Genomic DNA, 13,451 nt, shown 5'->3' with positions numbered 1-13,451 from the left:
CCAAAGGATTTTCAAGAGTCCTTCTGTAGAGTCAAGAGAGAGAAAAGGGACAAAGGTATTTATGGGGGGTCATAAACCTACCCACAGGCCAACGTCATGACAGTGTGCATTCACAGATTAAATGATGGCACGCAAAAGGAAAACATCCTGCTTGATTGAAGATCACACACTCAAGAATATGGAATATATTTGAGCCTCCACTTAGGTTGATTACCATAAAATTTTATTTGAAGGAATTCAAGGTCTTGGGAGTTCAGTGCTTTCCCTATATTAATTTAGAATTTATAAAAAAGGTTTTTAACAATTCAATATTTCTGCCGAGACACACTTTTAAATAGACAGTCTCAATTACTGGAAGTCTACGGGAACAGATAGCGCTAACATTAGTAGCAATGCCCCCCTTTCCATAGAAAATCATTCAATCTGATTGTGGGGCCTGCTAAGTCACAGCATAGTGCAGAACAAGAAGAAATGTATTTGATACTACTCTACTGTTTGTCTATTTATTTAAAGACACATTTTCTGAACATATGTTAGATAAGCACATGTGTTTAACGAATAGCCTAGCGCTATTTAATTTAAATGAGCTAGGAAAGGTCAGTGACACAAAAAGGCCTAATACCTCCAAGGTAGTATTTACACAATAGGAGTTCAACACATCAAATCAAGCAGCTTGAAATTGGCCCACTGTATAAATGCCATGCATGTTGGTTTATAGCAGGGATAAGCCACTCCAGTCCACGGCAACCGGAGTGGTGTTGTGCTTGTATGAAATGAGACTCCTCCTCCACTCGCATGTTACCAGGCAAACTATGTTTACAGGGATGGAATCCTAAAATAAATGCGTAAAGTGATAACTCATTTAGCTAGTTGTCCAAAACATTTTATACACTGAACAAAAATATAAAACGCAAGATAAGTGTTGGTCCCGTTTCATGAGCAGAAATAAAAGATCCCAGAAATGCTCCATACGCACACAAAGCTTATTTCTCTCAAATGTTGTGCACATCCCTGTTAGTGAACATTTCTCCTTTGCAAAGATAATCTATCCACCTGAAATGTGTGGCATATCAAGAAGCTGATTAAACAGCATGATCATTACACAGGTGCACCTGGTGCTGAGGACAATAAAAGGAAACTAAAAGTTGCAGTTTTGTCACAACATAATGCCAAAGATGTCTCAAGTTGAGGGGGGCGTGCAATTGTCATGCTGACTACCATAATGTCCACCAGAGATGTTGCCAGAGAAATGAATGTTCATTTCTCTACCATAAGCTGCCTCCAACATTGTTTTAGAGAATTTGGCAGAACGTCCAACTGGCCTACAACCACAGACTACATGTAACCACGCCAGCATAGGACCTGACACCAGCCACTTCGGACAGCTGATGAAACTGAGTATTTCTGTCTGTAATAAAGCCCTTTTATTGGGATTTGTTTTTCTTCTGATTGGCTGGGCCTGGCTCCCCAGTGTGTGGGCCTTGCTCCCAAGTGGGTGGGCCTATGCCCTCCCATGTAAAATCCATAGATTAGGGCCTAATTAATTTCAATTGACTGATTTCCTTAAATGAACCGTAACTCAGTAAAATAGTTGAAATTGTTGTAGGTTGCGTTTTTATATTTTTGTTCAGTATAGATAAAAGCATAAGTAGTGTATCGTTTTGAAATGCTTTCGAGAAAACAACTGGTTCAAAGATTTTTTAAACACTTCCGCGCTAGCTGCCAGGAGGATACTCTTGTGTATCCTCTCCCGAAGCAGGTAATCGAAGAGGGGAGAGCCCTAATGAATTAACACACTCCTCGACCATTTGACCACTTATTGTTTTCCATTTCTTTGACTCCTAGATGGCCTAGACCTATACCTTTGCAACCACTCTGAAGCATTTCTTATTTTATTAAGTAGTTTAACTTATTTTCTCCCATTGCTAGTTACAGCCTTGTCTCATCGCTGCAACTTCAATGGCCTTGGGAGAGGCAAAGGTCGAGACTTGTGTCCTCCAAACGCCTGGCCGCCTACTTCTTAAGAGACTGCTCGCTAAACCCGTAAGTCAGCCGCACCAATGAGTCGGTGGAATCATTGTTCACAAGGAGTGGCTAGAGCATGATGAGCCAAGGAAAGCCCCCCTCTGGCCAAACCCTCCCTTAATCCGGACGGCGCTGGCCCAATTGTGCGCCCCCCTATGGGGCTCCCAGTCATGGTCGGTTGTGACAGCCTGTGATCAAACCCCAGGATGTAGTGGCGCCTTACTGCTAATGTTACTGAGCATTTAAATATAGCCTTGCTAGTTGATTATTGAGACACTCTAGTTTTAATTTGCGCGTTACAAAATAGTTTCAGGTGTGGTGACACAAAAAGTGTTTTCCCTTTCAATAGCATCAAGCCTTCAAATACTGAATAAATACTACTGGCTCAAAATAGATCGATTCACGACTCAAAATAAACCTCTAGTGGCATGGTGGAGAGATGCCAAGTCAAGGTATTGTGCATTAGGGCGTAAGCTCGTTAAGGAACTAAGGCAGGGGAATGACACTGCAAAGGTCGGTAACCTCAAATTCTGAAAGGACTTTCAGTTTGTCTAAACATTCGACTGTTACCATGCTTACTCCATGGATATCAGTCTAAAAGAAGTCGCTGTAAAAATTATGCAATAGTCTCTACAAGCCAGAATGTTGAATACAATCATTTTTAAATGCACATTACCAATTGTCCATGCTGTTGGTCCTTTTGGCGGTAGGAAGTAGAGATAGGGTAACCACAGGAAAGTGTTGTTTACTCAACTTCCTTGCAGCGCCGGTAGGTTCTGTTGCTTGTATTTTCCATCTCCTGATGCATTTCACGTGATGCACAATATGTAAACAAATAGCCTAATATTGTTGACCAAAGCACATTCCCTCGCAATCAGCTGGAAGGACTTGTGAAATTTGCTAGCCCATTGCGTGGGACAAATTTTGGTCTGTGCTTCAGTTAAACTCTGCCATTGTTGACATATGCAAATCGTTGCGAATTTCGTCAGCATTGAAAATACAAACCGACATACAGACCAGCGTACAGAAAGTCGTGTTAATAACACTACTCTGTGGATATTGTCTCAGATTACCTCCTACATATGGACAAAATCAGCAGACAACAGGTGAAGTACGTTCAAATGAAGTTTATTCAACAGTCTTACTTGTGACGTGACTGTTCACAAAAAGTGAGCCTACATGTAAGAGACGAGGGAGGAGTCTTCCACTCGGATTTGTAGAGGCTAACCTGCATTAACAGTCCAGTCTACTTTCCTTCCATCTGCCTCCAAGCACCCTTTTATATATTTTTGGGACTCTAGCATGGAAGTGACAATTCTATTTTTACACTATCGTCATCCTTCTCAGTTGACTATGAGGGTGGGTTATCGTATCATCATAAAGTAGGCTACTGTGCCTGTTCACTGGATATTTCGAAATTGTATTGAAAATTCGAATTAAAATAATACATACATTGAAATAGTATGTGAGGTGAGCATATGTTGAATTGCAAAGCTTGATTGATTGAGTTCATGGAGAGCAGAGCTTGTGTGACCTCCCTTCTGCATGAGATAAGCAGTTGGCACCTTTTCTTTTTTTTACATCATTCATCAGGGTTGTTATGACCTCATTTGTAGCACTGATTGTTACAGTGTAACGTTAGCATGCATAAAAAAAGGAAACCAAGAATCAGTGACTTATGGAACATGTGCGTTTGCTCAAGCTAACTAGGGGCATGTCCTGAACCTGTCACACAAGAATCTCAATATTTTAATCACGTGGTGTTAATAAAGCCTGACGTTGACAGGAAAGGATGAATTGGTTCGCTAACTATCTAAGTTCAAATTAATACTTCTCTTCAAAACTGGTAGCTACATTTTAGGAGGAAACAGCACGTTTTTATGAGATACCAATGGAACTTCACATGACAAAGGAAGTCTTGCTAGCTGGCTAACACAGACACCTAAACCCCCCGGGCTGTCATCCATGCCATGGGGGCGCATGTTTTCTAGTAGTGACAGCTGACAGGGAGGGAAACACGGAAGGGGCTCCCGAAACTACTACTAAATAAAACGATATAAGCCCATGTATAACTGAGCACGTGCAGCAATGAATGTGGTTCCCAAGCCAGACTACCAGAAACTTTGAAACGCAGATAAATAATTGACCTCGGCTAGATAGCTAGTACTAGGCTATCATACCTTTGCCTTGCCGGCCTCGAGCTTCTTTTGCCTCTCTTCGTCTTCCATTACCGTTGTCACTGTGGCTGAGAGAAGAGGGAAAAGGGCTTCATGCGAAGAGTTAGCAAATTAGCCCAGAGTCTGTTGGGAAAGTTTCTGTTTGTTGACATTCACTTTGTTTAGTAATGGTTTCATATCACTGCGACAGGCTTGCATTAGGAGAAGACATAGTCCTTGCTACAACCACATCTCCGCCGCCATGTTATCCACGTAAACACGATTGCGTTGACGTCACGTAGGTGGCTGTTTTCTGCTGCTACGCCCCTTTAGGAACGTACTGCAGGAAATGTCAAAACGTGTCATTTGATTAAAACAAATTACAGAGGGAAACATACTGTACACAAATTAATTATACATTGATTGAAATCATATGCGTGAGTAAATAAAAATAATTTCTGTGGAGGTGCAAACAAAGTCACTGTGTTGCACAATTGCTAATCATGATTCATTTCACACTGCCCAGTTAAGAACAGATCTAAAACATTCACAATATTGTTCAAACTGAGCTTAGAGTTAAAAATAAATACAAAAGTTTTCGTACTCTAATAATAATATCATGACAAATTTATAGTGGTCTCTCCATATGATTATTTCTGCAATTTTGGTATTAAACTAATATAAAAGAGAGCACAATTTGCACATAATCATAGAATATGTCCATCTGACATTTACAGTCAATGCTTCCACCCCAACCTCATCACAAATTATACCACTTATAGCATTTAGCAACATTCTCTGGATTCTCCATTGCGCTGGAAAACCATGCAAACCCTGATAATCAGCAATGTAATGTGATTTAGGTCAAGAAAGCTCACAGAAAAGAAACATCAAACCTTTGAAGCTTCTACACAGACAGTGACACCTACATACCGGCAACAGCAGGAGAAGGGGGTCTGTGTCTTCAACTGATGGGAGCTGTGCAGCTTATGGTCTGGCAGATCTTGAATTCCACCCATCTTCTCTTCGACATCCTTAGCTCAGATCCCACCTGTGAACTTTTGTTGTTTGTGCTGCCCATCTGAAAGTTTTAGGCTTTTAATAATGGATGGCTCTGAGGAGTACTATGTCAGTGGCACAGTAACCCAAGCACCACCACAATTGCAGGGCATCAACAAATGGATCAGGAAACTGATCTAGAGTATGTCAACACAGTGACAGTTTTCATAGGGTCCACAAAGACATTTCGACAGTTAAACTATAGGAGTTGGGTTGTTTTGGTAGAGGTTGTTTGTTTCCAGTTCGTCTTGAAAGAAACAATGAGGGCTGAGAAGAGCCTGAAAATAGGCTTTGGGACATTACTGTTGGTCAATATCTATTTCCCTATTGATTTAGTCTTGAGGATCACAATCCTGCTAAATGCCATTATCAGAGAGACCGATCCAGGGGCAGCTATAGCGCAGGAGGTTGGCGGAACCTTAATTGGGGAGGACAGGCTCGTGGTAATGGCTGGAGCGGAATTAGTGAGTCCATTCATGCCATTCCAGAAATTATTATGAGTCGTTCTACCCCCCAGCAGCTTCCTGTGGGTTTTAGGATTATGGGATATTCACAGTCATATCAGATACCGTACTCATGCTGCCCTATGAGGTCTCAACAGAATCCCTTAACAAATACATTTGAGGAAAAAATGCTACAAGACCATGATTTGCACTGTAACAAAACAAGCATTCAAGGCTTGAATAAATAACCATAGGTTACAATAATAAACAAATGTATTGGTTAGGTGCCTTTCTGGATCACCAATACAGTAGGCCTATGTCAAGTAAAAAGAAAGAAACTCTTTATGCTCTCTATAAACTGAATTCCACCCATTTTCACTGGGGTGGCAGACAGTCTAGTTGTAAAGAGTGTTTGGCTAGTAACCAAAAGGTCTCTGGTTCAAATCCCTGAGCCAATTAGGTGAAAATCGGTTGATGTAGGCTAGAGCAAGGCACTTAACCCTAATTGCTCCTGTAAATCGCTCTAGATTAGAGTGTCTGATAAAATATGAATAAGCTGGCTTTTTAAGTGTGTACATACAAATAAAGCAGTCACATTTCAGCAGTTGACTTAGGCCATAACATTAAGGTATGGAGAAAGTTACTGATTTTAAGTGTATGTGCCCTGGGATGAACATAACAACAACAAGTAAACTAAAGAAAAGTGTAAGCCAGCACAATAACTGTTCATCATATCAGTAACGAGACACAGATGAGACCCTCTTTATGAGCTGTGGATCGAGTGGGAGAATAAGGAAGCGACGGCGATCATAATGAAAAACATACTGCATTGCTGATTATTTGTACAGAACGGTAATATTGAGCCTCTCTCCCGCCAGACATGACTTAAATTAGCAGAGAGACCGGCGCCTTGACAAAGCATTATCTTTCCTTTAACATCCGAGCGGTGGAATAAAAACCATTTGAATAATGAAGATAGCTCTGTGTGCCATATTAAAATATGTATGAGCACAGGGGCTCATCAAGGAAGAGATGGAGGATGATACTTCTTCCCGCCGTCGCGGTCTTGAGCTGCAAGGATTGGAACTGAAGTGGACAGCTGACAGAGGTGCACAGAGTCAGCTGGCTGCGGGGACAATGAAAACGAAAGCCATTTCACTGTACTTGTGCATGTGACAATAACAACTTGAAACTTAGATGGATGGCATGAATAAAGTATAAGGGCCTTTTGTGTCTCATTGTCCAATGCCAAACAACACCTTGATAGTTCTCCTTCTCCAGCCTTGAGATGGGCTGATTGGAGGAATCCATGGTCATGATGGCCTTCAATACACAAGAAGTTGCTGCAATTTACCAGAGATATTCCTCTAACAATAATTATGTGATTAGGTGACCATCCCAAGTGCATTTCAGTCATTGTACTTGGGTTGAATATTTTCCCGGTATTTTACAAATGTTCCATCCCGAGAATAAATGACTTTTCTCCCGGGTAACCCGGTATTTCCCACTAAACAGGAAGTGTCATTCAAAAACATTATAAAGCATATAAATGTCTGGATTTGATCAGAGATTTGATCAGCATTAAAATTCAAACCTGATCCTAATGAGCCATATATTAAATACATTTTATGAGCCCTACATTAATGACATTTAATGAAGCCCAAAAATGCCCAAAATATTTTGCCGTTATTCAATACATATGTATGATATAGGCTACTGCACATTATGCACGAAAGAAAAACATAAAAGCCCATAGAAGTAGCTAGCTATATCATCTCTTGGGTAAATAAATTAAACTAGCTCCAGTAGGCTAATCTTTTTGAGTGTGAACTGTATTACTGTACTGTATTGTATTATACTTAAGTGATAATGACCAAGAAGTCAGTGTTTGGAGGATATATTGGCATGGGTGTTGTTAGGCCTGAGACAAAGTCGAGGGCTGGCAAACCATGCCAATATATCCTCCAAACACCAACTTCAAGGGCATTATTATATTTTATACAACAGATTACCAACATATTCAAATAATGATTTACATATTTTCATTAAAAACGTTATTTTGATGAATTTATTAATGTTATTTAATCCTTCCACAAGATATAGTCCAGTCACAAATACAGGGTCACTCCCAGGCCTGCTGGTAGTTCCTTTTTATCGGTTTGGTTGCCAGAAGCCCTTCCCAGTCTTCAGTCTTATTGTACTGTATCTATAATGTTCTTATCCCTTGCTTGCTAGTTAGCCAACTACGGCTAACTTCCAGTCACGTCAAAAAGTGCACCAGAATAACAGCAAAGTAGCTGCATTGTCACAACCGCCTTCAAGAATGGACCAAGGCGCAGCGGGAATGTGGATACTCATAGTTTAATTCAAAAAGAGTAAAGCATCCACGGTGAAAAAACAAAACAATAAACAAGACAGCAACAGTTTTGCCTGCTAACTAAAAGCAGTGCAAAAACAACTACCCACAACCCCAAAGAAAAACACACACTCCTATATAGGACTCCCAATCAAAGGCAACTCAACACACCTGCCTTCAATTGGGAGTCCAATCACCCACACAACATTTAACAAACACAAACCCCCTGCCACATCCTGACCAAGACTAACACAATTACGCCCTCTGCTGGTCAGGACGTGACATGCATTTGCATTCGTTGAAGCTGTTTTCATTGTGACATTTATTTGGATACCTCCATTGCAATGAGGCGCGATTTTGCCTGGCATAGAAAATGTGTTCGCTCGTCAGGACACTGTTGATCAGAGGAGCTAGCCAACAACACAGCTAACATAATCACTTCAAACTGAAGCTGGAAAGACTGCAAACTAGCTGCACTTGTTTGAATCAGCTGCACCTTTTTTCAATGTACATTTCTTTGTATATATCCATAAAAATGATGCCAGCTGATTCATGACTTCAACTGGCTGGGAAACACTGCCTGCCTTTCTGTCTTGTCCCGACTCCCAACACATGCATTACTATTGGACAGCTGGAGATTGAATTTGAATAGCGAAACAATGTTGCAATGTCGGAGAGACAGACAGCAAGGTGTATATAAATCTCTCCTGTTGAAAATGAAATGTTAGTCTAAAAGAAATATGAGATAATGTCTAGTTGCTTTTTATAGTGGAGATCAAGTTCATAAATTGCCTGGCTGGGCTGATGAGACAGTGGATTGCACAGTCAGATGGAACAGAGTAAATAGGCATTTTAACGTCATAGTATAAGGGGTGGTGGCAGGGAAGTCAGACGCAGGAGAGCAGAACTGGGTAATAACCGCAGCCGTCCAGAAAGGCTTGGAAGACTGATGGAGCATTCATCAACCCGTACGGCATGACGAGGTACTCATAATGCCCTGAGGTAGTACTAAACGCCGTCTTCCACTCGTCTCCCTCCCGGATACGCACCAGGTCGTACGCGCTCCTGAGATCTAGTTTGGTGAAGAAGCGTGCCCTGTGCATTGACTCAATCGCTGTGGCGATCAGAGGTAGAGTGTAACTGTAACTCACAGTCATCTGATTGAGGCCTCGATAGTCAATACACGGGCGCAGACCTCCCTCCTTCTTCTTCACAAAAAATAAACTCAAGGAGGCGGGTGAAGTGGAGGACCGAATGTACCCCTGACGCAGGGACTCGGAGACATATATTTCCATAGCCGGCGTCTCCGCCTGTGACAGGGGATACACGTGACTCCTGGGAAGTGCGGCGTCTACCAGGAGATTTATCGCACAATCGCCCCGTCGATGGGGTGGTAATTGAGTCGCCTTCTTTTTGGAGAAGGCGAGAGCCAAATTGGCATATTCGGGGGGAATGCACACGGTGGAGACCTGGTCTGGACTTTCCACCGTAGTAGCACCAACGGAAACCCCTAAACACCTCCCCAAGCACTCTTGCGACCACCCTATGAGAGCCCTCCATTGCCATGAAACAGTGGGGTCATGATAAGCTAACCAGGGTAGGCCTAGCACCACGGGAAACGCAGGAGAGTCAATAAGGAAGAGACTGATTCTCTCCTTGTGACCCCCCTGCGTCACCATGCCCAGAGGAGCGGTGGCCTCCCTAATCAACCCTGACCCTAATGGTCGACTGTCTAAGGCATGAACTGAGAAGGGCATAGCCACTGGAACGATGGGGATACGATGGGGATCCCTAAACTATGGGAAAACTCAGGAAAAGTAACAAACAAAAACATGTGTGCAACAGAGGGCTCTAGGTGAGAATGGTGCCTTCTCACCTGGGGTGACGCCAGAGTGCCCTGCCTGCTGCCTCGACCCCCAGAGGGACCAACCCAGCACCGACCAGCAGTGTGCCCTCTGCGGCCGCAGATGGTGCACGAGACGGAACCTCCTCCGGTCTCCCTGAGTGCAGCACCTCCCAGCTCCATGGGCATCGGAGCGGTGGTGCTGGGGGTTGGAACCGACAGACCCCGCTCTGGACGTCTGCGGGTAGCCAGCAGGTTATCCAGCCGAATGGACAGGTCCACCAGCTGGTCGAAGGTGAGGGTGGTGTCCCTGCAGGCCAACTCTCGACGGACGTCCTCGCGCAAACTGCAGTGATAGTGGTCGATCAGGGCCCTGTCTTTCCATCCCGCGCCGGCGGCCAGGGTCCGAAAGTCCATCGCCTACTCCTGGGCGCTCCTCGTCCCCTGCCTCAGATGGAAAAGGCGTTCACCCGCCGCTCTACCCGTGTCCGCCTTCGTCTCGTGCCTCTCGGGGAAAGCCCTGGAGTGGGCCAACGCCGTGTGGGGAGAAGGAGATGTGGCGCTGGACCATTTCGAGGATTTCACCCACCGCTTCCGGGCGGTCTTCGACCACCCACCCGAAAGCAGAACTGGGTAATAAACGGAGCAGTTTAATTATGAAAACCAACGGCATCCAGAAATACAAAATATGGGTACAAAACCCATCGCGCACCAGTCAAAATGTGCACAAGCACTTACAACAAACAATTTCACACACAGACATGGGGGGAACAGAGGGTTAAATACACGACAAGTAATGAGGGAAATGTAAACCAGGTGTGTGCGAAAATAAGACAAAACAAATGGGAAATGAAAGATGGATCGGTGATGGCTAGAAGACCGGTGACGAAGAACGCTGCCCGAAAAAGGAGAGGAACCGACTTCAGCGGAAGTCGTGACACATAGATTTAGCCGGTGGTAATTTGAGGATTATAAACTGGGTGGGTTGACCCTTGAATACTGATTGGCTGACAGCCGTGGTATGACAAAACATTTATTTTTCCTGCTCTAATTACATTGGTAACCAGTTTATAATAGCAATAAGGCACCTCAGGGTTTGTGATATATGGCCAATATACCACGACTAAGGGCTGTATCCAGACACTCCGCATTGCGTTGTGCGTAAGAACATCCCTTAGCAGTGGTATATTGGCCATATACTACACCCCCCCTCGCCCGTACCTTATTGCTTAAATAGACACTGTCTGGAATGCAGTTTTAACCAATCAGCATTCGGGATTAGACCCACCCATATAATGTATTATATGGGTTGGAATTACACACATCATTCAAACCATGATAAAGCAGAAGAGAACATACAATTCTTGTACAGCACATGCGGCCTACAAAGTTACAAGTATAGGCCAGTGAATTTGATTTTAATTTTGCAATATAATAAGGTCTATTTGTATAACTTGTAGGCTAACGCATATATAGGCTACCTTTCATAATATTTCCCCTAATGTTATTAGCTTACATCCTTTTCTCTCTATTGTTGCTTCATTCCTTCGTCACTTTCAAAAGATAAATTGAATAAGTTTCGTTGTCCTTATCTTAATCCTTCTAATGACATCTTTGAATCATATAGGACTAGAATAAGATGCAGAAGGCTTTCACTTCTCTTCATGAAGATTGAATGGTTATGGGTCAGAATAAATAACTGCTATAGCCTACCACCATCGCGCGTTAGCTCTTCTTTAAAACTACCTGTTTTAATGGCTGCTGTATTTAACATTCACAAAAAAGAGCTTGCATACCTGTTCGAATAGTCTATTGGTATTAGATATGCAAGAAAAAAAAACATGTCCAGGAAGCTATTCTAATCAAGCTTTTCCTGCATGGGACTCAAAGACTTAAAGAGAGGCCAGACGATCACAGGTGCTTGCTTACTGCGTAAGAGACATAGGCTATAAGTGAGAAGCTTATTATGCATAACCCATCATAAATTAGCTAAATATAAGGCTAATACTGCATTGACTTTATTACCTGAAAGAGGTAGACTAGGACCAGTGGCGACCCATCATTCAGGGCAGGTGAGGCAGAAACTATTTAGCAAAAAAAATAACACAAATTAAAAATACATATTTTTTGTTGTTGTTGCCTGTTTTGCATGTTATTTTGGCATTAATACGTGTCACATATCAGTTTGCAAACAGTGTAATAAAAATAACAATTTTAGTTATTAAAGCCGCATACAAACAGGGGTTTCTTTCTTGAGTAAAGCAGCTCCAAAATGCAGGTGTTTCAGCCTAGCTCAGTGTTTTCTGTTGTGGTGGCGTAGCAAGCTGAAAATACGGAGTGTAGGGGTTAGTAGTGTTCTTTAGTTGCGCCATGACTGGCTGAGTGTTCTGTCACTCATGGGGACACTACGTCATCGCAAAATCTATGGGGAGAGCTCGAAAACTCAAGTCTTGGGTGCTGCCATAGAGCTACATTAGAAGCGCCCTTCCAAGAAGGCTCAAGGTTATTGACCACAGATAAAATTACGTCAAATCATGTTATATCTACAGTAGCTTTGATTGGACTGATCATGTCAACATCATACTTTCAAAATCTTAGCTAGCTAGCTAGACAAGCAGTCACCATCATGAATGAAGTCAACAATCTACTGGCAAATCCTTTTCAATCCTTGTCATATGAAGAGAAATAACGAAGGGAAATTATAGATAAAACGTATCGCTGCTCATCGGCAATTGGACATAAACGTTACACAACAAGTTGGAAGTTGCAAATTCAACAATGAGTGGTTTGGAAGGAATCAGTGGCTAACTGCAAGAGTTGCAAAGCAATCACTAGCCTGCTATTCAGTGGAGTGGGTGTATGGTCCAAGGCTGAGTTTAAAGGTCTATTTTCCAAGCTTAAAAGGATAAACAATCATATGCAACACAATGGGCCAGAAAAGGTTGAATACATTCGCCATGCTGTCAATCCAGCATGACTACTGCCGCGTTCAAAACAACTGGAAACTTGGAACTGGGTAATCTCAGACTTCAGTGAGTTCAAGACAACTGGGAACTCGGAAATAAACGTTTTGAACGGTCATCCAACTCAAAATTCTAAGTCGGGATCTCGGGCCTCTTTCTAAGCTCCAACCTGAAGATCACTGATGTCATGATTCAACCTTGTTTTTTCCCGAGTTCCCAGTAGACTTGAAAGCACCATAAATCCAGAGAATGCCAGACTTTCATGACAAAGTTTAATGACAAAATTTGCCCAAAAGAAGGACTGCCGCGCCGCCTTCCTGTTCAAATGAGCACAGCACAAGGTGAGTCCTAAAATGCATTATATACTGCTGCATAAATTATGTATTATGCCAGGGAGATATATATACTGTTACTAAGAAAGTAATACTAAGTCTATGTTGTGTAGTAAGCTGTTAGTAGCCCATGTACCTCACCCTAATAATTTGGTCCTTTTCCCCCTCATTCTAACTTTGTGGTGCACATGTAGCCTATAGCCTGTTTTAGAGAAATGTAATCATGTCACGACTTCCGCCGAAGTCGGCCCCTCTCCTTGTTCGGGCGGCGTTC

At 42.6% G+C, this 13,451-nt stretch overlaps 1 protein-coding gene across 7 annotated transcripts in view; it reads right to left on the bottom strand.

Moving 5' to 3' along the window:
- Positions 1 to 4,502, bottom strand: part of LOC106588567 (A kinase (PRKA) anchor protein 9) — a 142,083-nt gene extending 137,581 nt beyond the window's left edge. For all 7 annotated transcript variants that reach the window (XM_045709244.1, XM_045709243.1, XM_045709248.1 and 4 more), the window contains exon 1: positions 4,206 to 4,502. In XM_045709244.1, the coding sequence (XP_045565200.1) occupies positions 4,206 to 4,253 (48 nt within the window). In that variant the 5' untranslated portion in view covers positions 4,254 to 4,502. The remainder of the gene's footprint in view (positions 1 to 4,205) is intronic.
- Between the last annotated feature and the right edge of the window lie 8,949 nt (positions 4,503 to 13,451).

This window comes from Salmo salar, chromosome ssa27, assembly GCF_905237065.1.
Source record: "Salmo salar chromosome ssa27, Ssal_v3.1, whole genome shotgun sequence".
Classification (NCBI taxonomy): domain Eukaryota; kingdom Metazoa; phylum Chordata; class Actinopteri; order Salmoniformes; family Salmonidae; genus Salmo; species Salmo salar.
Note: the sequence above shows the minus strand (reverse complement) of the source record. Positions and strands in the feature narration are given on the sequence as shown.